Source organism: Cryptomeria japonica, chromosome 2, assembly GCF_030272615.1.
Source record: "Cryptomeria japonica chromosome 2, Sugi_1.0, whole genome shotgun sequence".
Lineage (NCBI taxonomy): Eukaryota > Viridiplantae > Streptophyta > Pinopsida > Cupressales > Cupressaceae > Cryptomeria > Cryptomeria japonica.
Window position 1 is genome coordinate 88,515,666 of NC_081406.1, and position 23,154 is coordinate 88,538,819.

General features: G+C 37.0%; 1 protein-coding gene across 3 annotated transcripts in view; it reads left to right on the forward strand.

The window, feature by feature from the left end:
• LOC131078811 (uncharacterized) overlaps positions 1-22,873 on the forward strand; it is a 195,654-nt gene extending 172,781 nt beyond the window's left edge. For 2 of the 3 annotated variants that reach the window (XM_058016577.2, XM_058016579.1), the window contains exons 6-7: positions 4,514-4,564; positions 22,457-22,873. In XM_058016577.2, coding sequence (XP_057872560.1) covers positions 4,514-4,564; positions 22,457-22,556 — 151 coding nt within the window. In that variant the 3' untranslated portion in view covers positions 22,557-22,873. The remainder of the gene's footprint in view (positions 1-4,513; positions 4,565-22,456) is intronic. The other variant, XM_058016578.2, reaches the window with a different exon arrangement.
• Positions 22,874-23,154: the final 281 nt, after the last annotated feature.

Genomic DNA, 23,154 nt, shown 5'->3' on the forward strand with positions numbered 1-23,154 from the left:
CGCTTGTTTGAATGAAGAAATGTGAAAATGAAGTCAGGATCTTGGCCAAGATTAGGAATTTTGCTCCTGACCCTTCCAAAGGGTCCAGAGCGAAAATCTTTATAACTCTTGTTTTCCTCCTTATTTTGGCTAGGCGTTGGCTTGATGGGAGATGAATGGGTATGTTTTTGCCTTGAAAGGGAGTTTGATTGATTTTGAAGAAGAATATTTTGGCCTAAAGGAGAAATTTCGCTCCTGACCCTTCCAAAGGGTTCAGAGCGAAATTCCTAAAAGCTCTTATTTTTGCAATGAAGAAGATCAAGTTTTGATTTGTTATGATGTGGATGGAAGAGAAATAACTTGTCTTTGCCTCTTGAGGTCGTTTTGAAAGGGAGAAATGAAGAATCTAGCCCAAGTCAAGATTTTCGCTCCTGACCCTTCCAAAGGTTCCAGAGCGAAAATCTCTCTAAGAGGCATTTCTTTCCTTGTTTAGCCAAATCTTGATGACCAAGACATGATGAGAAGAAGAATGAGCATGATTTAGCCTTTGAGAATGTTTGGGAAGTTATGAAAATGAAGGATTCTAGCCAGGAAAGGAAATTTTGCTCCTAACCCTTCCAAAGGGTCCAGAGCGAAATTCCTTATTAGCCTACTTTTTGACCTTTCTTGGACATGAAACCTTGTTCCTAGGGCAATGAAAGATGAAATCCTACCTTGCAAAGAAGTTTCAAGTTGAGAAAATGATGATTTTTGGTCAAGAATGAGAATTTCGCTCTTGACCCTTCCAAAGGGTCTAGAGCGAATTTTCTCAAAACCTCTTTTTGCTATCAAGTTTTTGCTAGATCAAGTGTGGGATAAGGTAAAATCATGAGGAAGTTGCCCATAAGAGTGACTTTGAGTTGCTAGAAACCATGAAAGATGAAGGAATTGAGCCTAAAAGTGATTTTCGCTCTTGACCCTTCCAAAGGGTCCAGAGCGAAAATCCTTAAAATCATCTTTTCTTCCAAATTTTGAGCAAAGCCAAACTTGGACAAGGGTGTGAGAAGGCATTTGGATTGCCTTAGAGTGGATTTTGGTTTGCCAAGAATACAAATTTTGAAGCCTAATGAAAATTTCGCTCCTGACCCTTCCAAAGGGTCCAGAGCGAAATTTCTAAGATTCCCCTTTTTCCTTGCAAATCAAGTCAAGATTTTGGTTTTTATACCCTAGAGAGGAGTGAGGCAAGATGTTCTAAGTCTTGGAGGAGAATTGAAGTTGAAAAGATGGAAGAACATGCTCAAAACTTGAAAATCGCTCCTGACCCTTCCAAAGGGTCTAGAGCGAAATTTCTAAGATTCCCCTTTTTCCTTGCAAATCAAGTCAAGATTTTGGTTTTTATACCCTAGAGAGGAGTGAGGCAAGATGTTCTAAGTCTTGGAGGAGAATTGAAGTTGAAAAGATGGAAGAACATGCTCAAAACTTGAAAATCGCTCCTGACCCTTCCAAAGGGTCCAGAGCGAAATTCATCAAAATCCCTATTTTCTCCTTGTGTCAAGTCAAGACTTTGAGTCCTAAAGCGTAGTTGAGGTTGAAATGATGTTTCTTTGCCTTGTAGGATGAATTGAAGTGAAGGAGATGAGGAATTAAGACCTAAAGCTTGAATTTCGCTCCTGACCCTTCCAAAGGGTCCAAAGCGAAATTCTTAAAACCTCATTTTTGCCCCAAGTTTACATCAAGCTTGGTGTTGGTTGAGAATGAGGACGTCCTTGGGCATGTATCTAAGCAAGTATGATCACAAGGTGCGAAGAATTTGAGCCAGGAATGCAAAATTCGCTCCTGACCCTTCCAGAGGGTCCAGGGCGAAATTCTTATAAGGCCTGTCCCTAGGGAGAATATTGAGCAAGCTTCATTTTAACATTTTCTTGTTGATGATTTAAGGTAGAAAATGCTATGTTGAAATGAATTTATTATGTGTCCTTAATCATCTTTTGGTTTGTCTTGCAGTTAAAAGAAGACCAGGCCAAGACAAGGATGACCTTTTCCGGTCTAGCATTATCAAAGACGACCTTCTCCAGTCCAGCATCAACAGGGGCGACCTCTTCCAGTGCAGCATTTGAAGGAAAGGTACACCATCCATCCTGCACATCAAAGACAAAGGAGGTTAAAGCAAGGGTTCGTTGAAGAAGCAGACAGTTTCAGAAGAGTTAATTAAAGCTAGCTTCTCAGCAACATCAAATTGAATATCTACCAAGTTACAAGTGTCAGACAAGGTGGCATCCCAGTCATCACTCCTCCAGTCGGATTGGTCCACCTCAGCGTGTCCAGATTCAATGTACCTGAACTCATCAAAGATGGCACTAACTTCGATGTACCTACCTCGGTTATCCATTGGTCGAATATTCCAGAGAAGACTTGTGTCCAAATAATGCAATTATTTCATTGGCTAGAATTGAGTTGGTTGTAACAAACCTTAATTAGGGTTTTCATTGTAAAATCTTGGTCGTTGATCTCAAGTTGATCTAAGCCATTGAATTGTATTGAGGGCACTATATAAGCCCTGGCTCCTCATTTGAAAAGGCTAATAGTTAGCTAATAGAGAATAGTTAGTCAATAGTTGATAGTAGGTGAATAGTTAGAAATAGTGAATAGTCAGTTAATAGTATAGCAATTAAAGTAGAATAGAAAGAGAAGGCAAAGATTGTTGCCAAGATGTTGTAAAAGGCTTGTAAACTTCATTGAAGAAATGGTGAAATCTATGGGTCGATTCAACAATTTGCATGGTCTTTATACTTCTTAGATTTGATTTCATGTTATTAGATGAGTGGAAGAAATGTGTTTGATTGATGGTGAAATTTGTATATCCATACTACTAGCAGTTTGTTGATTGCAGACTTGCCTTGTGTAGTCAACTGGAATCATTCAGCTTAAGCTTAACTTCAATTGTCGCTTCTTCACTGATTTGCATCAGCCTGATGGTGTCTATGCCTGTAGCGATGATCTGAACATCATAAAGCTTTCCTTCGAAGATCGCACTAATCTTGTGGAGATGGTCCTGGGATGTCAAAACAAGACTTAGTTAGAATTTCATCAAAGGTCATTCATTGTTCCTACATTCTTAGTGTCAGAATTAGATCCTTCCCTCACCCTCATCCTTTTTTCCCTTTTTTCAAAAAGTCTAGGCTAGTGAAATCCTGTGATTCCAGCAAATCAGACGTTTAGGTCGTCAAGTGTAAGTCCCCTTGTGATTCCAGCAAAATCACATCATACCACAGAGAGCTTATCCACACGTAGAGATCCTACATAACAGAACCTTGGAGTTACTCCGACTGATCCTTCAACGAGTTCTTCAGCAGTCAGGAACTTTGTTCAAGAGAGGATAAGATACTTTGGTATTTTATTCTGTGTTCGCATGTGCATAAAAAACACATCAACAGTTTGCTACTAGGTACTTGTTGAAGTTTTGAACAATTAAAAGTCTTCTACCCTTTTGAGGTCTTTTGTAATCATCCCCTTTATACTGCTATTTTTTGGGGGGGTTTTTGTAATCTGATACTTCATACATAATATAAGTATTTTCCTTAATCAAAAAAGAAAAAATCTCTTTCTAGGCGGTTCTCTTCAAGCTGTCATCACCTTTGTCTTCTATAGAGGCAGAGTGTCATTCCTATGACACATTGTCACATACTGCTACTGCGCCATAGATTTCCATTACCCCAATACTCTTTTGAGGTAGAGTCATTAATACACATATGGGTTTTGTCTAACTTTTTGATCATCAGGCCTAGATCTTGGATTTAACACACCCTTTAGTGGGCAATCCTTATTAACTCCTCATGACCTGCAACCTCTATCACCTGTATTCAAGTCATTCTGGTATTGAGCCTGGCCTTCATATCAGAAGATATTGAACAACAGACAAAATAACTTAATTGAGAAGAGTGTAGATTCTGTTTGATACATATCTTCTTGTATTCACATAAATGGCGGTTACATTAGCCACTTATTAATAACTACTATCATCAAATGTAGACTAACATTTAGTTGATCTAATTAGTAATAATTTGTTCAACTTTTTCTGTTACCACCTGAGACATTGGATAAATTGTCCATTGTCTGATGCATGCTCAGTGTAATTGGGGTAATGTGCATGTGAAAGAGTTGAAGCTTTAAAATTCTTTTTGAAATGGAAGATTCAACTCTGTTTATCTGTTATTCAGAGATGCTTTGGTTATTGACCATATTTTGTCTTGTTGAATCATGTAATTAACTTACGGCAAGTGTTAAGTTCTACACTTGTCATTTTGAAATCATAGACTAGAATACTTATTTACATTAAAGCAGTTTCACATTCTTCAAATATTTTGGAAGTCAGAGAACTAAATTTAGTTCATTATACATACATTGTGGGTATTGCATTTGAGAAATACATACCTTAGAAATCTGAATGTATTTGTATTTGAGAGTGTTGATTGCTTCTGACTACTACCAAAATTCTCTCATGCTATGACTGAGTAATATTCTTGAGTTTGAAATTGTTCACCTTTTTTCCATGTAGGTTATCAACATTTCGGTGGGATGTGATATGGCTACCATTGGGCCCTCTTAGGTGCTCTCTTCCTCCTTTTTTACACTTAGGTGCATGCTTGGTTAATTGGGATGGCTTTTCTCACTTTTCACTCTATCATGTTATAGTTTTTAATTTTTTCTTCAATTCCAGATAAACAGCATGAAAACAGTAAAACAGTAGAGTGGCATCTAAAAATATGTTTGGCTAACAGATGCACCATGATTTAGTGGCATAAAGAAACTAATAAGCAGTCACCAAGCAACTCCTGTATAGGATGAGGGCTGTGTCCCATCTCAGTATCCAAATTTTCTGATGACGAGATTTGTATATAATGGAGGTGCACGCCTCTACATTTACTCATATTAATTGAAGGGTGTCACTATGACCGTACCTGTAGCCAAAGATTTCTAGGTGACTGGTAAATAGTAAATGATCCTAAAGAAGTGATAAACAACAAAATGATACCTAGAAGGAGCAGAACGAAAATGTGCAACATTTACACTCCTATACCAAATTTACCAAGGAGCTTGAATTCTTTGATGATGCTTACTTTGTTAGCCCTGTCTTTTGAACAATGTTCACTACGTTCTTTGTGGAGGGGATATGAAAGATTGTAACAAATGAGATAAAGTATTTGTACAGTATAAGTGAACAGCAAACATTTCTTTATTGTAGCATGCAAAGAGATTTATTTATCATTTCAGATTCCATGCGCACAAATTTCCATAGTTTGTATTTTTTCAGATTTCTTGATGGTCTGTAAATTGAATGAGTACATGGGCCTGTGGGGTATGGTTGTATTCAGTACACAGGTACAGGTTTTGTGTGTACCTTGTTAGATTTGCGCTTGACATTTACCTTGATTTTGAAGTTCATTTCGTCTGAAACAACGACTGCTAGCATGTTCAACCCATGAATGCCCTTTTAAAATTCCATTCAAAAAATAAATGAATAGAAAAAGATTGAAAACACTAAAACAAGTAAAAAAGAGCAAGTTAACTTTTTACGTAAAAGAAAAACAATACTTGTCAGAACATTATTTCAATGATTGATTTCTCCAGGTAGAAGTTTACCGTGTGGGTAATTTTACAAGGACTTCTGTAAACTGAGATAGGTCAATTTCCCTATTTTCATGGCTACAACTTGTCTGTGTCATTAGATTCTTATACATGCTATCATGAAACATGCATCTGTAATGTTCCCTTTTTAGGATTTTTGTATTTTCCTGAATTTTCTGAACAAATGAAAAGCTAATTAGCCAACTGGAAAAGAAATATAATGCTGGTAATCCACCGGAGATGACTGAAATTACTTATTTCAAACTTTACTTTGAGAGAACATAAAATATGAAATCATTTTGACCGAATCAATCAAATCAGAATATTGCACTTGATAATAAGCTGGAAAATTTATTACAGCAGTATATAACGTCACAAAAAAACCTATATATGATAATTGATTCAATGACAACCAACACAGTGCTGATTATTGGCAGAGCTGTAACAAGAAATTTAGAATTGCAATGCAATATAACACTATAGAATTGTTTAATTGTGCTGGTGCAGCTGGTATATTGGTGAAGGATTTAATGTAGCAATAAATGTTGATTGGTACAGCCACCTCCTTGCTGTACAGACTGCTGTACAGTCTTAAAACCCCCGGATTAGGGTGTAGCACCTCCCAAAGTGATAGGATTCTGCCCAAACAGCAGCAATCAGACCTAAATATGCGGTGAATGACACTCTTAATGCAGATCACAGCTTCAAACCCTCCAATGTTGTCACTAAATGTTGATTGCAGCCTTGAAGTTGCTCCAAATAGTGTTAAAAATATGAGTCACCTTCACACAATGTGATTCACCCTTGATGATATCCAATGCTGGTTACCCTCAATAAGGATGTGAAAAATGCTGATTTGCTCATCTTTCAAATTGTACAACAGCAACCTCCAAAGATGCAATTGATAATTCCAAACAGAAGCAAATGATGTTGAAGCCGTTACAAATCTGAAATCAGTGACCCAAGTGTTTTTCTTGCAAATATGTATGGCCAAACCTCCAAAATGGAAATACAAGAGGGTTTTCGTCTGGTTTTCATCCTTGGATGGGTATAATGGATGTAATGCATAATCTGGAAGGTGAATGAAAATACCAAAGTGAATGCTAGATCCCAAATGAGGCTAGTTGCCTTCCTTTTAAACCCTTTCAAATTGAGCCCATGATTAATAATATCATCGAATTTCTTTAAAAGTACTTTTTTTATAATTATCTAAAACACTTATAATGAAATAAATAAACACTATTATAAGTTGCTCCTTAAATATAAAATTACTGGCTCAAGTTATAAAGTATTTCCCTTGCTCTTCCCTTAGCTCATGAGAAATGAGGATAGGCCAGAGGTCTTCTCCACAACTCTAGTTTGAAAAAGGGGATGTGACAACATCCCACAACTGATTCTTAAATAACAAATCATTTGTTATTTTTATACTTTTGTTGTTTGAAAATTTGTGATTCATTATTGGTGAATCAAATTATGAATTGTGAAAACATTAGAATGATGTCAATGACTCAGATATTTAGATGTTCTTACATGATTTATTTTGTTACCCATGTGAAACTCACCTTTTGCAAACCTTGTTTGTCTATTTGTTGTCTTTTGATTCTTGGTCTTGCATCATTTCAATCAATTGATGTATTTCTTATTAAATTGCAAAAGTTAGCCCCATTCTTGTCTTTTTGGCTAACAATCTTGTGGGGAAAAGAAAAAAATGAGAAAGATCTAAACTATGAAAATAGTGAAGAAGGCAGATATTAAGCTGGGATGCATGTGTAGTCACACATGAGGAGAAATGATGGCAGATGCGTAGTTGATAGATCTAAACTATGAAAATAGTGAAGAAGGCAGATATTAAGCTGGGATGCATGTGTAGTCACACATGACGAGAAATGATGGGAGAGGCTTAGTTGATAGAGCATGAAAGAATAGATCAAAGGAAGTGGCTTAACCATCATAAAATGGCAACCAACAGGTGGCAAATTAGTCATCAAAGTGCACTAGTTTTGCAAAGAGTAACTTAAGTCATTTGATTGCCATTTTTGGTTGTTTTTATCAGCATGGAATTGCACCCAACTATTAATAAAGTGGTAAAGGATTTCCCAATGTTTGTTTCTTAAAGTAGAAATTGATTAATAAAATTACCTTTGGCATTTAAGGTGAAGAGAAATAAGGAAATGCCAGACTTTTCAAGTGACAAAGTCAGTCCAAAATTGTGACATAACATTTGTAGGGACATTATTGATAGGCTCTAGTCAAACTCATCTCAAAAAAATAAAGTTTGTGTGCTTTTGACATGGTACAACCATCTTAAAATTACACCTAAGGACATCAAGTCATCTAAAATATTTGATAACAATCAAGTTTCTAAAGCAAAAAAAACACTTGAAAGGATGGCACCGTTTTATCCCATTCAACTTGTTTAGAAGAAAGTAGAGTTAAAGTAGGGAAGAGCCTATTTAAGGCTATTTATGTGTCTTTATTCCTCTTTCTAGTGGACAGAGTTAGGGTTGCTTTAATCCAAAGCTTTGATGGGAATATTTTATTATTAGTGTATCTTTAAAAGCTTCTTCTTGAGAGCTTATAAATAAGTGCTTTTGAACCAGAGTTTTGAGACTTGCCAGAATCGCTTGGACTCAGCAAGTCTCAAGCCAGGTGACCCTAGGCGAGTCCTAGGGGCCCGGACTTGAGCTCATCCAAGTCAAAAGTGAGACTCGCTGAGATCTGGGACTCACAGACCCGGTGAAATCGGATGCTTGGACTTGGGCAGAATAATTTTTTTTTTGTAATCTTAGAACATAATAAAAATAGACATTTTTTTCAAAAAATTTTGCATCCAAAAACCCTAAAATGTTTGTAAAAACAAGAATAGAAACATGAAGACTTGGACATGAGGCATGAAGACAAGAAGATGTGCAAGGTGAAAGGACAACATCAGAATTTAGCACATTTCAAGGAGCTGATACAAGGAAGAGATAAAGATGTCATAGCATGAACAATACTCCAACAACATGAAGAAGTTAAGTCATAGCAAGGAGGATCAACATGTCAAGTCTTGGAGGAAGATAGTAACAAAGACAAAAGGATATTTTACAATCTTGAATTTCCTCTAGTAATTTAAGAATTATTGCTAGTACTCGAAGGTGAAGGACTTCATCAAGCAAGCACAATATACTTATGCAAGTTTAACATTAAGGTCTTCATCATTGTGAAAGGGATGTGCTTCGTCAACATCAACAGTATGTGTAAAGCAAAGAATTTAGTGAAATAACTCAGCAATGCAAGTGCAAAGATCAACATGTTCAAGGTGATGACAATGGAAGTGTTGTGACCATTTCACACATCGCCCCATCAGAATGGGGACCCCCTCTTTTTTCTTAGGGTTTTTCTTTCCCTTTGTTAGTTTTTCTCTCTGCTTGCTTGGGTTTCGGAGTGAGTGAGTGGTGGCTTGGGTTGGCTAGTTTAGGGTTAATCTCTGAGGGCTCGTTTTAGGGTTTCTTTCAAGCTGAGTCTAGCCTAATTTTGGGAGGTCGTTAGTCGTCTTCCTGGAACCTTAAGTTTGCCTTAATGAAGTATTCCTTTCAGAAGAATCAGGATGATGAGATTGAAGAGCAAGGTGGATAGGTCTAAGGTTAGGGTAGGTCCAGTTTGATGGTTTTCTTGTTAAAGTCCTGTTTGCTTCCAGGTCTGTGTCGATTGAGCAAAGTCAGTGATCAGAGGAAGATCGGAGTGGTTATTTCAGAAACTGAGGAGCGAATGCACCTGATGATGATTCAAAGAGTTTTACAGGAAGGAAATGAAATGAACCAAGGTGAGGAATATAAATTTCGCTCTTGACCCTTCCAAAGGGTCCAGAGCGAAATTCATCATAAACCTTGTTTCTTGACTTGAATGGATTAAGAACCTTGTTCCTAATGTAGAGAATGATCTAATTTTGCCCTGTGAGATGGTTTGAAGCTTGAAAAATGAGTAATTTAGCCAGGAATGAGATTTTCGCTCCTGACCCTTCCAAAGGGTCCAGAGCGAAAATCTTCCCAAAGCACATTTCATCTTAAATTTGGCTAATCTTTGACTTGCAGGGTACCTTGGAAGGAAGCTGGGACATTCTTATTGCCTTCGAAAGGTTTGAAAGCATTGAAAATGAAGGATTTTGGACAAAAAATGAAAATTTCGCTCCTGACCTTTCCAAAGGGTCCAGAGCGAAATTCCTAAAAGCTCTTAATTTTGCAGTAAAGGAAATCAAGTTTTGATTTGTTATGGCATAGATGGAAGGAAAATGACTTTCTTTTGCCTCTTGAGGTCGTTTTGGAAAGTAGAAATGAAGGATTTAGCCCAAGCAAGGATTTTCGCTCCTGACCCTTCCAAAGGGTCCAAAGTGAAAATCTCTCTAAGACACATTTCTTGCCTTATTTGGCCAAAATTTGATGTCCAAGGCATGATGAGATGAAGTGTGAACATGTTGAAATCCTTGGAGATGATTAGGAGATTGTGAAAATGAAGAATTCTAGCTAGGAAAGGAAATTTCGCTCCTGACCCTTCCAAAGGGTCCAAGGCGAAATTCCTTATAAACCTACCTTTTGACCTTTCTTGGACATGAAATCTTATTCCTAGGGTGATGAAGGACGGAATCCTACCTTGCAAAGAAGTTTCAAGTTTAGAAAATAATGATTTTGGGTCAAAATGAAAAAATCGCTCCTGACCCTTCCAAAGGGTCCAGAGCGAATTTTCTCGAAATCTTCTTTTTGTTATCAAGTTTTGCTAGGTCAAGTGTGGGATAAGGCAAAATCAAGAGGAAGTTACCCTTAAGAGTGACTTTAAGTTGCCAATGACCATGAATGATGAAGGAATTGATCCTAGAGGTGATTTTCGCTCCTGACCCTTCCAAAGGGTCCAGAGCAAAAATCCTTAAAACCATCTTTTCTTCCAAATTTTAAGCAAAACAAGCCTGGACAAGGGTGCGAGAAGGCATTTGGATTGCCTTAGAATGAATTTTGGTTGCCAAGAATGCAAATTTGAAAGCCTAATGAAAATTTCGCTCCTGACCCTTCCAAAGGGTCCAGAGTGAAATTTCTAAAATTCACCTTTTTCCTTGCAATTCAAGACAAGATTTTGGTTTTTATACCATGGAAAGGGGAGAGACAAGATGTTCTATGCCTTGGAGGTGATTTGAAATTGGAAGGATGGCAAAATAGCCCTAAAACAAGATTTTCGCTCCTGACCCTTCCAAAGGGTCCAGAGCGAAAATCTTAAAACCTACCCATTCCTTTCAAATTTATGCTAAGACAAGGCTTGACTAAGGTAAGAAATGCCCTTGAGACTACCTTTGACTTGATCTTGGTCTCCAAAAGTGATGATTTTAAGCCCAAGGAGGATTTTCACTCCTGGCCCTTCCAAAGGGTCCAGGGCAAAAATCCTAAAATCTCCTATTCTGCCTTGCAAAACGAAATCAAACTTGGATTGGGTGAAAGAAGAAAGCCATTTCCTAGCCTTGTGAGGTGGATTGAAGTTGGAATGATAAAAATGAGCTACAAAAGGAGAAAATTGCCCCTAACCCTTCCAAAGGGTCCAGGGCGAAACACACTGAAGTCACCTTTTCCTTCAAGGTTTAAGTAAAACTAGGCTTGAATTGCAGTGAAAGAAGCCATTTGGAATGCCTTGGAAAGATTTGTACCTTCAAAAAATGTGAATTTTGAGCTCAAGAGGGAATTTCACTCCTGACCCTTCCAAAGGGTCCAGAGCGAAATTCTGGATAGGTCCTGTCCCTGGCTAGGTTACTAAGCAAAATTGACCTTTGTCGCCTTGTGAAGATCAAACCAATGTGAGTAGGTTGGGAAGTGGGTTCAAACTGAGCGAATGTTGATGAATTGAAGCGAAGGAGATTGGAAAATTGGCCTGAGAGATGAATTTCGCCCCTGACCCTTCCAAAGGGTCTAGGGCGAAAATTCCTAAAAAGCAGTGTTTCCTTCAAAATCCTGTTGAGCTAACTTATTGGTTGAGATGAATAGACCCTGGAGATTGCCTTGGAGGAAGTTAATGATCAAGCAAAGATGAATTTTGACCCAAAAAGAAAAAATCGCTCCTGACCCTTTGATCAAGCAAAGATGAATTTTGACCCAAAAAGAAAAAATCGCTCCTGACCCTTCCAAAGGGTCCAGAGCGAATTTTCTCAAAACCTATCTTTTCCCTCAAATTTATGTCAAGTTTAGTGTGGGTCAAGATTAGAGGTGCCTCTAGGCATGTCCTTGAATGGTCAACAATTATCAAGTTTGAAAGAAGTGAGCCAAATGATGAAAATCACTCCTGACCCTTCCAAAGGGTCGAGAGCGAAATACCTATTTTCCACCCAATTTACTCATGTGAAGAGCTAAAAAGTTGAAATCCAAGACTTTGTTAGGCCAAAACAAGCGTAAGCTCGCCTTCCGGAAGATTTAGAAGTGAAGAAAATATGGTATTCAGGGCCTAGTCAGGAAAATCGCTCCTGACCCTTCCAAAGGGTCTAGGGCGAAATCCTCAAAAACACCTATTTTTTTCATCCTTGTTAGATTGAATCAAGGGTAAGTTGCAAAATTGTGAAGACAAGGACATAGGAGATTGCAAATCTAGGTTGAAAAGATTTTGATTCACGAAGTGAACAAGCCTAGAAAAGGGGTCCAAACAAGCCTTGAAAGGATGTAAACCTACATCATTTTGGATATTTTTGATTCTTAAGGAAAATAAAAGTTCATCAAGCCTTAATCAAGCTTTGACATTCCTAAGCTAGCCCATAAATTTTCACTAAAATTAACCTATTACAAGACATTTGGGAGGCTGAAACAAGTTCGCCATGAATTAAGGCATTCATAATTTAATTAATTAATTTCTAAGTCTTGAAATAAATGAAAAATCCACCCTTAAAGCTTTGAAATTAATTTAAAAATAAAAATTAAGTTGAGCGCTCAATACTTATTATTTTGCCTTTATTTGCCAAGTCGGCCATGCTTCAAAAGGGGGTTTTATTTCATTTTATTTCCTTTTTGTCAAGTCGGCCTCAAGGAGAATTAAGTTGAGTGCCCTATATAAGGGAGGAGTATTTTGATGAATTTGAAATCATTTATTCATTGTTCTCATGCGAACTAGAAGAGCAGATCTAGAGGAGCGAATTCTAGCTAAGTTGGAGGCAAATTTCTTGCTAGATTGGAAGATAATTTCCAGAATTTGCCAAGTATTTGAAGGCTAGTAGAAGGCAAAATTCTTTTGAAGGCTGATTGGGGCATAATTCATCCAAAGGAAGACCAGAAATTCAGATCTAACATTCTTGCCCAGCGAAGTCATCATCTTCCTTCTTTCATTTTCAAGGTTGATAGCTAAAATCCAAGGAAGAGGTATGAAGAATCAAATTTTTGAAGTTTTTTTAATTCAAGATTTAGTTTGATTTTCCATAGTAATCATTTTGAAAATCTAAGTCTTGTACAATCTGATTTAATTTAATTTGAAAATCCATAATTCTTAGATTCATCATTGTTTTCAAATTAATATTTTGTTATTTCCTTGAAAGGTCTCAAATCTCCTATAATGAAGATATTATGCTCAAATCCTAACTTTAAGCTTTTGTGTAGGTGTCAATGACGACCCCCAAGGCCGGATGATCCATTACTCGACAGGCTCTCATCAAGGAGGATCAGAGAAATGACGAATTGGAGACCAGGATCGTGTCCAAGTGGAGTAATATCGGAGACACCAACCTAGGAAACTTCAATGTGAAGAAGTTTCAGGAAGCGCCCTACATCGGAAAGCCGTCACCTGTTGCAAAGAAGATAATTGAGAGTGGCATCATCAAAGCTGCAGGTTTCCCTCCCGCAGTCAAGTGTCATGAGTTGATGATTGAGTGTGCCCGACACTATGATTCACACTCAAGGACGATCGTGGCCGAGGATGGAACTGTCTTAGCCTATCTTTCAGAGGAAGCTATAAGTGAGATTTTTCATCTCTCGAAACGTAAAGACATGGTCTGCAAAAGTCTAGAAGGAGCTAGGTCGATCTATGAGGATGATCCTGATTCCTGCTTGAACTTCATCAACAAGAATTGGCTACTCAAGAGCAGACCTCGCGTGAACAAGATTCCCAATACACCGCACAGAATCAACTTCCAAGAAGAGTTCAAGGATTTGATAACCTTGCTCAATCGGGTCACAGGTGCTTCTCAAGCTTTCTTCTTTGATAAATGGATGTTCTTCTTCATACACCTGATCGTCCAAGGAAAGGGAATGCTCAATTGGGCTAGAATCATTAGCAACAGCCTGGACGTGTAGTTGAGAAGACTAAGGCCTACCAAGTCATTCCACATGAGTTCATATGTTGTATACGCCTTGATCAGAGGTTTTGAGTATGTAGGACTACCTCACAGAGGAGTTGTTGGAAGAGGACCCGGAGAAATAAGAGTTTGTGATTCTTATGTTCAACTACATCATCTGCCCAGAAGTGACTACAAGCTAGTCAATGACACCTTCACGATGAATATTACTAGGATATTGCAAGGTGGGATTCACAATCAACTGTCTCTGGACGCACAAGAGCTCGTGAAGAAGCATGGTGCATGGTTCATTCAGTTTCCAAAATTCACATACATCAGGGTTCATGGGTGTCCTTCACCTCCCTACATGTTGCCAAGATATCCTATTGACAGGATAGTACTACTTGAGGTGACTAGACAGTTGGCAGCTTATGCGAAGGCATCCAGACACAAGCATGGAAATGGAATTCCCGTGCCCATCATACTAGGGAATTCAGTTGAAGTGTGTCCTAATACTCAAGCCGCGGAAGATGCAGAGAAGGAATTATCTCTATACTCATTCACATCCTTTGCCTCGAGAGAGAATTTTGATCCTCATGGTCATATAGAAGAAACAGTTGGGAAGAAGTACATGCATGAGTCTCAGGTGGAGGACTTTTGGATGAATGTCCAAGATGATGTCGAGGTCAAAAGAAAGATGCATTCCAGGTTACCCTTAGATCTCATCAGGAAATGCAAAATTTATAGAGTAGCCGATCAAGCCCAGGATAATGGTAGATACCTCCAGTCATCCTATGAGAAGGAAGACAAAGAAGTGAAGATAGATTGGAATGAGCCCGAGGTTTTAGACCTAAGAGCTTTGATGGCTCCCGTTTTATCCTGCACTCGCAGATGGGTGGATGTACAACATCAAAAGTTGAAGGAGCAGAATGTATCTATGACATTCACCTTGGAAGCAAGAACAGAAGAAGGAGAGGCAAGTGTGAGTGAGAATACTTCTCATTCCAAAGGCTCAAAGAGGAAAGAAGGACCTGAGAAGAGAGAACCTTCCAAGAAGAAATAGAAAACGAATCCTGATCGCCCACCAAGCACATCTTCTAGGCATGAAAAGGAAGCAAATCAAGGAGAAGATTAGAGGTAGATAGTATATGAAATTGATGAGTCTATGGAATCCATGGTACAAAATGATAAACAAGGGAAAGGACAGACACCTCAGCATTCATCAAGTCAATCTCCCCAAGTTGGTGCTAATGAGCAACATGCAGAAAAGAATGACGATGAAGCAACATCTCCTTTCCGGGAAGATATACCTCTACCTAAAGAAATACAAGTGAGGGAAACGAGATCTACCATTCCTGATTGGCTGAAAGAGAGGCTGACAAGGGTAGTTGTGGTTGAAGAGGAAGAAGATGTATTTGACTTGGAAAGCCTTATAGGAAATTCTCATGAAGTAATAGAGAAGAAGAAGGCCACGAAGATGTCAAAGGTAATTAGAGATGAGACAGGATCCAGAAAAATGCAGATAGCTACACCAGTGGTGGACAAATATGAGGACGAGATTCTAGCAGAAGAATACGATCTAGAAACATTTGATCTTGGTCCACTTACCACCGAGCAGGCTATGGAAGAAGCAACTGATTCACTGAAAACACTCAAAGACAAACTCAAAGAGGAAGTGGAAAAGAATAAGAAGCTTGAAAAGGAAGTCAGTGCTTGGAGGAATTATTTTAGCCATCTTAACCAGCCTTTGAGACGACAGGATCCAACAATATCTCCTTTGCAGACACTTCCTCCCGAATCAATAAGTGAGGCAGAAAGGGCGAAGAACCTAGTTCAACTCATGAGTTCTTGGATTGATGAATCTCACAAGGTAGCCGTTGAATTTGTAACAAGAATGATGAAGACAGTTCATCGAGCTATCCAGGTCCTTGAGATTATCCATAATCTAATGATAACTGTGGCTGCATTCACTCACACTAGAGATATTATCATCCTAGTCTTACAATTGATAAGAGAAACACCAAGACGGATTCTGACGTAAGAAAAGATAATGGATGGAGGAACCCATAGCCTCCTACAGTGGTCAGCTCTGCTCCAGATGAAGGAAGTCTTTTTTGAAGACGTCAACACTAGATGCAGCCGAGTTGAAGGCGTCATTCATCCAATTCAAGATAAGGTGTTTGAGGTGTTGTGTACCATCCTTGATAGGCGGATTGAGATCGAGACAGATGTGGACATTCAAGAGTTGGAGGATAGAATCAAGGTCATCTTTTGCAAGGAAGAGAACATCATCACAGAAAAGCAACGAGATCAAATGTATACTACTATGTTCCTGATTGAGAAGACCAAAGAACTTGAACCTGGATGGGAGACGACTCTTCTCATTGCTTTTGATCAAGTCCTTCATTCGGAAGAACGAATGATGAATCTTCCTGAGATTCCCATTATTGAGATTGAGGGAATTGTGTCCAGATTCATTGAATATGCAAGAAAAGAGCATAGGAAAGAGAACAAAGTTCTAGATGAAAAGTTGTTATAGGATGATGTGGCAACTTAATTCCTATTGGTCTATGTCTCCTTGATATTCGTGCCAATTTTTTATTGGCTATGGATTAATAATGTTTATCTAAATGGGGACTTTTTTGTAACAAACCCTAATTAGGGTTTAGGTGTCAAAATCTCAGCCGTTGATCTTCTTTTGATCCAGGCCATTCATTGTATTTGAGGATGCTATATAAGCCCTCACTCATTTCATTTTAAAGAGTTAGAGACAGAGAGAAAAAAGTTAGAAAGTTGGAGAGAAATAAGTTTAATTTTGTTAGTCGCAAATTTGAGTATGAAGAGAGAAAGTTGAACAATTGTTGTTTATTTGGCTATGAGATCAATGAAATATTGAAGTTATGGTGTTTTGTTGCAATCCTTGTGGCTATCTTCATGGTTGTTTATCTTCTTGAATCACTTTTAGTAGAAATATCATTTAGATTTTAAGTTTGAAGGACGAATGTTGTGCCTGATCTTTGATAAGACTCACATTCCAAACTACTAGCTTCTTATTGATTGTAAGAACGCCTTGTGTGGTCAACTGGAAACATTGAAATTGATTAAGAGTTCAATTATCATTGGAAGTATTAGTACGTATCTCCTTGATAGTATCTATCTCCTTGGTAATTTGAAAATTGTGAATACCCTTAGAAGATCGCACCAATTCCAGTGGAGTTGTAATCCTTTGGCGATATTGAAATTGGTAGAATCTTATCAAGACCAGCCTTCATCGAGTCATTCTTAGGATTAGTTTAAGTATCTCTTCCTTGAAACCCTTATCTTTTGATCTTTTTTTGAAAATCTGTTAGTATTAGGACAATCCTGTTTCCTCATTTGGAAAGATAGTAACACGGACAAGCTTTCTTTGAAAGTACGTAAGGCCCCTTGAAGAAACAGCAAACACAACGACCATTGGTGCTTATCCGCGAGTAGAGATCCTACAAAGGAGAACCTTGAAGTCCTCCCGATTGATCCTTTTTGCAATATCTTCAGCATTCAGAGACTTTACTCAAGAGAGGATAAGATACCTTTGGGTATTTTATTCTGTGTTTGGTCGTGTACAAAATACACATCAACAGGAAGATAGTGCAAATGAAAGCTACAACTACAACAAACTTGGATTAAGGAAATCCAAAGGTCAAGGTCAAGTACATCCGAGGTATAAGAAGGATGATGATGAAATATGAAAGAAAGATCAAGGGAAGGAAGATAATCAAGAGGGAACAATTTTCATTAAGCAAGCACAATATACTTATGCAAGGTTATGCAAGGTTAACATTAAGGTCTTCATCATTGTGAAAGGGATGTGCTTCGTCAACATCAACAATATGTGTAAAGCAAAGAAACTAGTGAAATAACTCAGCAATGCAAGTGCAAAGATCAACCTGTTTAAGGTGATGACAAAGGAAGATAGTGCAAATGAAAGCTACAACTACAACGAACTTGGAAAAGGTCAAGTTCAAGTACATCCGAGGTATAAGAAGGATGATGATGAAATATGAAAGAAAGATCAAGGGAAGGAAGATAATCAAGAGGGAACAATTTTCATTCCTAAGGAGGTGGAAGAGCTAAGTAAAGTTAGAAAGTTTGCTTGACCATGCTTAGATGATACCATTTGGGAATATGTCCCGTCATCATTGCATTGAGAAATCTGGAAATGTTGATTATCAAGAAATATGTCTCAATCTCAAACACTTTGTGATGATGTAGCTGATGTGGCGTCCTATTCATTACCAACCAATCAAGTTCTTCCAAGTCAGCTCGTCCAGATACGTTGAACCTAATTCATCCAAGAAAGTAGCAAGTGACACATGGCAATTTGTCAAATATTTTATCACATAGCTAACCTATTTTCTCATTGGTTAGAAATCCAGAAGGACATGTGTCCATTTCATTGTAATGATCTCATTGGTCAAGAAAGGGGTTTGTTGTAGCAAACCCTAATTAGGGTTTTATTGTAAGATCTCGATTGTTGATTTGAGATTCAATTTGGGCCATCGAATTGTATTGAGAGCACTATATAAGTTTCCACTCTCATTTGTAAAGGTTAATAGTTGCTAATCAATAGATAATAGTTCACAAATAGTAATTTTGTAGCAAGTAGATTAGAATAGGAGGAAAGGAGATAATTGCCAAGGCTTGTTGTAATAAAATACTTGCTTCATTGAAATTATGGTGAATTTGGTGTGCCATTTCAACTTGTTGCATGGTCTCTACTTCTCATAGTTTAAGTAAAGTTCATTGATTATGGTGGATGCTTATAAGGATATTGTGATGAATTCCTTGGTTCATACTTTTTATGGTTTGCTGATTGCAGGTCACAGTGTAAAGTTAGCCCGAACCTCGTCATTGTGCTAAGTCCGATTGTGGATACTTGTTCAAGTTGCACCAACATTGGGTATTTGAGTGATGTATTTGAAATATGAAAATCTTCCATTTTCCCTAGAAGATTGCATCAATCTTGTGTAGTTGTTGTCGTCGTGCCAAAGCAAGACTTGATTCGAAGGAGTTTGTCTAAGTAACATTCATTGTCATCATTGATCTTAGGATTAGATTAGCTTTCTTAACCCTTAATTCCTTTGGCTATTTGTTTTCCAAGTTAAGTAAATCTTCATGTTCCAGCAACATTCATGTTCAACATAAGTTCCCCTTGTGATTCCAGCAATATCACATCAAACCATTTAGTTATCCACACTTCAAGACTTGACAATAGAAACCTTGGAGTCATCTTGGTTGATCACATATTTTAGCATCTAAGGAGATTTTGTTCAAGAGAGGAAAATACTTGGTATTTTATTTTGTGTATGAAGTGCATAAAAAACACATCAATATATACCACCTTGGCTGACTTAGATAATTAAATATAACTCCTAGGACGACCTAAATACATATATATGATTACAATAATGATTATATATCTTATTTAAGAGTTAAGGTAGCTACAAGTTGACTACTCATAATGCAATACACACTATAGGGAAGGGGCAAAACAAATGACATCACCTGTGGGGGTTCTACTAGGAAATCCCCTTTCCTTCTGGGTCAATGCAGGTCAAATGAGCGGGAAGATGATGGATGATATACTTAATAGGGTCATCTGATAATATTTGAATTTGAGAATTGTGAACTTAACGGTACCAATTGGTCTTGTCATTATTTCACTTCATGCAATGTCGGCATAAAATGCTAGGTCAGTGAAATAATCAATAATATATATAGAAAGTGTTATTTTTGAGGGCTTGGACTGAACACAGGTGTGCTATATATTATATACTGTTAGAAAGGTTTCAATTGGCACTGCCATAGTTTATTCCTGAACATGGAGGAGGACTAGCTATTCCAAGTACCTTATTTCAAAATAATGTTTTTATTCTGTTGTATAGGCGGTTTACCATGCCAATGAAGTCCTTCCTAATATCAGTTTAGGTTCCAAGAGGGTGTTTGTTTGTAATTTTTGCTGGAGATTATGTTACATATTGAAGGTTAGATTATGATAGTTAGTAAATAAATAAAATTAAACAAATGTTACTTTTGAGAATTTGCCCATAAGTAGTTGGTTTAGGAGTTAGTTTGGTGGTAATTCACTGGAATGGATTAATAAGCCAATATAAGTTCAATGTAATGTCATCCTCAGTGAATGGAGTGAATCCTGGTGAAATCAATAAAAGTAAAACATTGTATTATTATGTAGTATTAATGTAATCTGAGTTTTGTTTTTCTTTATCCTTACCTTCTTCAACATGGTATTGGAGCAATACACGATTCTATACTGTGTAGAAGACAAAGCGGATTCAAGTGAAATTTGCCAGTTAAAGTGTTTCTGCCTGTAGCTTGGTGCAGTTGGAGTCAATGCATGAGTAATATGGGATGATCTTCATTGAAAAATGACTTATTACTTGGGAATTCAGAAGAGACTTGGGTGGTTTTATAAGTGCTGTTGCAAGAGGCCATTGGAGGCATATTTTGGAAGTAGCCTCTAGTATGTTATGATTCTGGCTGATCAACAAATGATGGAAAGGTATTACTACCAATTGGCATTTGTTCAATTGATTACTTGCCATTTGTTAATAATTTCATACATGGTAGTTGTTGAATTGGTTGACGACAATGAGAATCTTCAATAGGTTGAGTGATTGATTTTACTTTAAATGATATATTCTACATTGGTGGCTATTCTTTTTAACAATTATAATAACAAATGAGTTTTTAAGAAATATTGGTAGGGATATTTATTTGTTAAAAGTTACGATATTCTTGTTGGAGTATATCTTTTCGCTAGGCGTCTTTTGAATATAGGATTCTTATGCTCATCTTACTCTTTTGTAATGCATATCAGAATATTGTCGTGTTGAATATTGGTACGAGGTTAAAGATATTCTGAGTTATATGACAGTGGAAAAATCCAATCATTTGGTGTGTTATTTGATTTGTATATTTGAGGTTTAAAGACAGCAATCGATGAAGTCTGAAGGCATTAGGTGACCCCATCATGGCTATTAGAGATTTGCAATTAAGAACCATCTGTCAATCTATTAATAAAGGCCATTAAATCTCCTTTTAGATAAATCTTCCTTAAGCTCACGGCTGTTGGAGATTTTGTATTAAGAACCTTCTGGCAATCTATTATAATTAAGGCCATTGAATCTCCTTTTAGATAATTTTTCCTTCCTCATGGAAATCCATCACAAAGAACATCTTCCACATAAATTGACCCTGGCTTTTTTCTCAATCTAAAAGCTCTACTCAGAGACGTCCATTTTCAGCAAGCTTCCCTTCGAGACTGTGCCTGGATTGTTACACTTTTCTTTAAGGTCAGAGCTTACCCGACAAGAAATTTCACTAGCTCGGGACTTTAAATTCTTCCCTTTGTCCTAGAAGCCACAGGTAAAATACATAAATTTTCTCGAAAAGAAAATCATTGAGACCATTTTTCATTCCTCCCATAACAGCAAAAGCATTTTCAAGCATACTAAAGATATATTTAATCCCCTTCAACACTGAGTTTAAGAAATTCCTTGGTCTTCTAGAGCTTCTAGAGTTAGGAATTATGTTTCATCTTAATAAGACTTCACAAAGCATAGCAGATGTGTGTAATATCCACATTGAGAGAACAACCTTGGTTTATCTATCAAATCAAACACAGCTATGGAGAAATCTGAAGTTATCGCCAGAATTCGACATTACCTTAATAGAATATAAGAGAATCCCAACATAATCAATAGGGAATATTATCTTAACTGATCCACGGGAATTGCTTTGTTACATAAACAAAATGAAATGTAACAATTTTGAGGACACCTTTTACTCCTGAAAAGTCCATTATGAACTTCACAACTAATTAAGGATACCATCTACCCAGCTAATGGATACGATTGTAATCATATTTTTAATTTCTATATTTGTTCATACATCTGCCACCACCTTTTTCGTTAACTGTTGATTCGTGAAGGAACTAACTTGAATTGTCAAAGTTAAAAGCTTTCTATGCAATATTACTCAGGAATCCCATCAGAAAGTAGATTGATACAGCTAAAGATGCAAATGATCCCTTATAGCTATTGAGTCTCGAGTATCGAACCAATCAAACCATATGATATTAAAGGTCTAAATGTGTTTCCTTTCTAATAGTTAAGTTATCCTTTTCTCTTGTTTGTTCTGCGAAAGGAGGATTTCAAACAAGATGGCAGAAATGAATCTACTTCTATCAATCCCAACCATCAGTGCCAACATTCTCTCTTTGTTCTTGGTTTGATCTGTGTGTAAGAATAACTCATCAATCTGTTCTTATATTTACATGGGAGGTTTAATTTAGTGATTGATACCTATAAAACAATATTTATATGATTTCTTGAATTTTCATATTGTATATATAGTACATTGACAAAAGTGAGCATATATTGCTAAGTATTTCTAGCATTGCATGATCAATTTCATACCTTCCAAATATTTCCACTTGTTGCAGTTGTTCCCGACATTTTTCAATCATATCATTATACAAATGGTTCAATACCAATAACTTGTGTTCTAGAAATATTCAGCTTTTCATGTGTCATACATTTGTATTTGCAGCTGTGGAGGACTATGCGTTTATGTTGACCGATTGCTTTCAGAAGCACTAGAAGATATCAAGCGATTACGTGCATCCATTTACCATTTCAAAAGAATCTGACGTTGGACAGCGAGATCATAAACAATTAGGGAGTCGCTAGCCAATTAAAAAGTAGAGCAAGGTTATATCAAGCCAAAAACTTTTACATCCTTGTTCATTTGCTACTCACGTTCTTAAATGTTCAGAAACAAATGCAATTCAGCCTAGAGGAGGTATTTTGACATTATATTATTTTGCTTTCTTGAATGGAGAACCAATTAGGCTTTGTCATGGAATTAAGTAATCTATCTTCAGTATATTTAATTGTCGAGATTTGTACATCTAAAAATTACAAAGTGCTTTTCCCAAAGGCAATAGATTTCATAAATTTCTTGTTACCGTTTTTAATAGAACACAAAAATAATATTTACTTCAATAGTTGCAAACTAAATTTAAGAACTGAAAGTCTAGGATTTTATAAACAAAGGTAAATGAGTTTGAGCTTTAATGTAGAGATCAAATAACAGTTTTTGAATTAGAATGGGTATTAGATCAAAAAATAACACAATCTAATTCAAAAACAATTATTTGACTCAATTTCATAGATTGTGGAAATTTGATGTCTTCAGCTTGTAGCATCCAGTAAATTTATATTGACTCACATTTTTGTAATGAATTA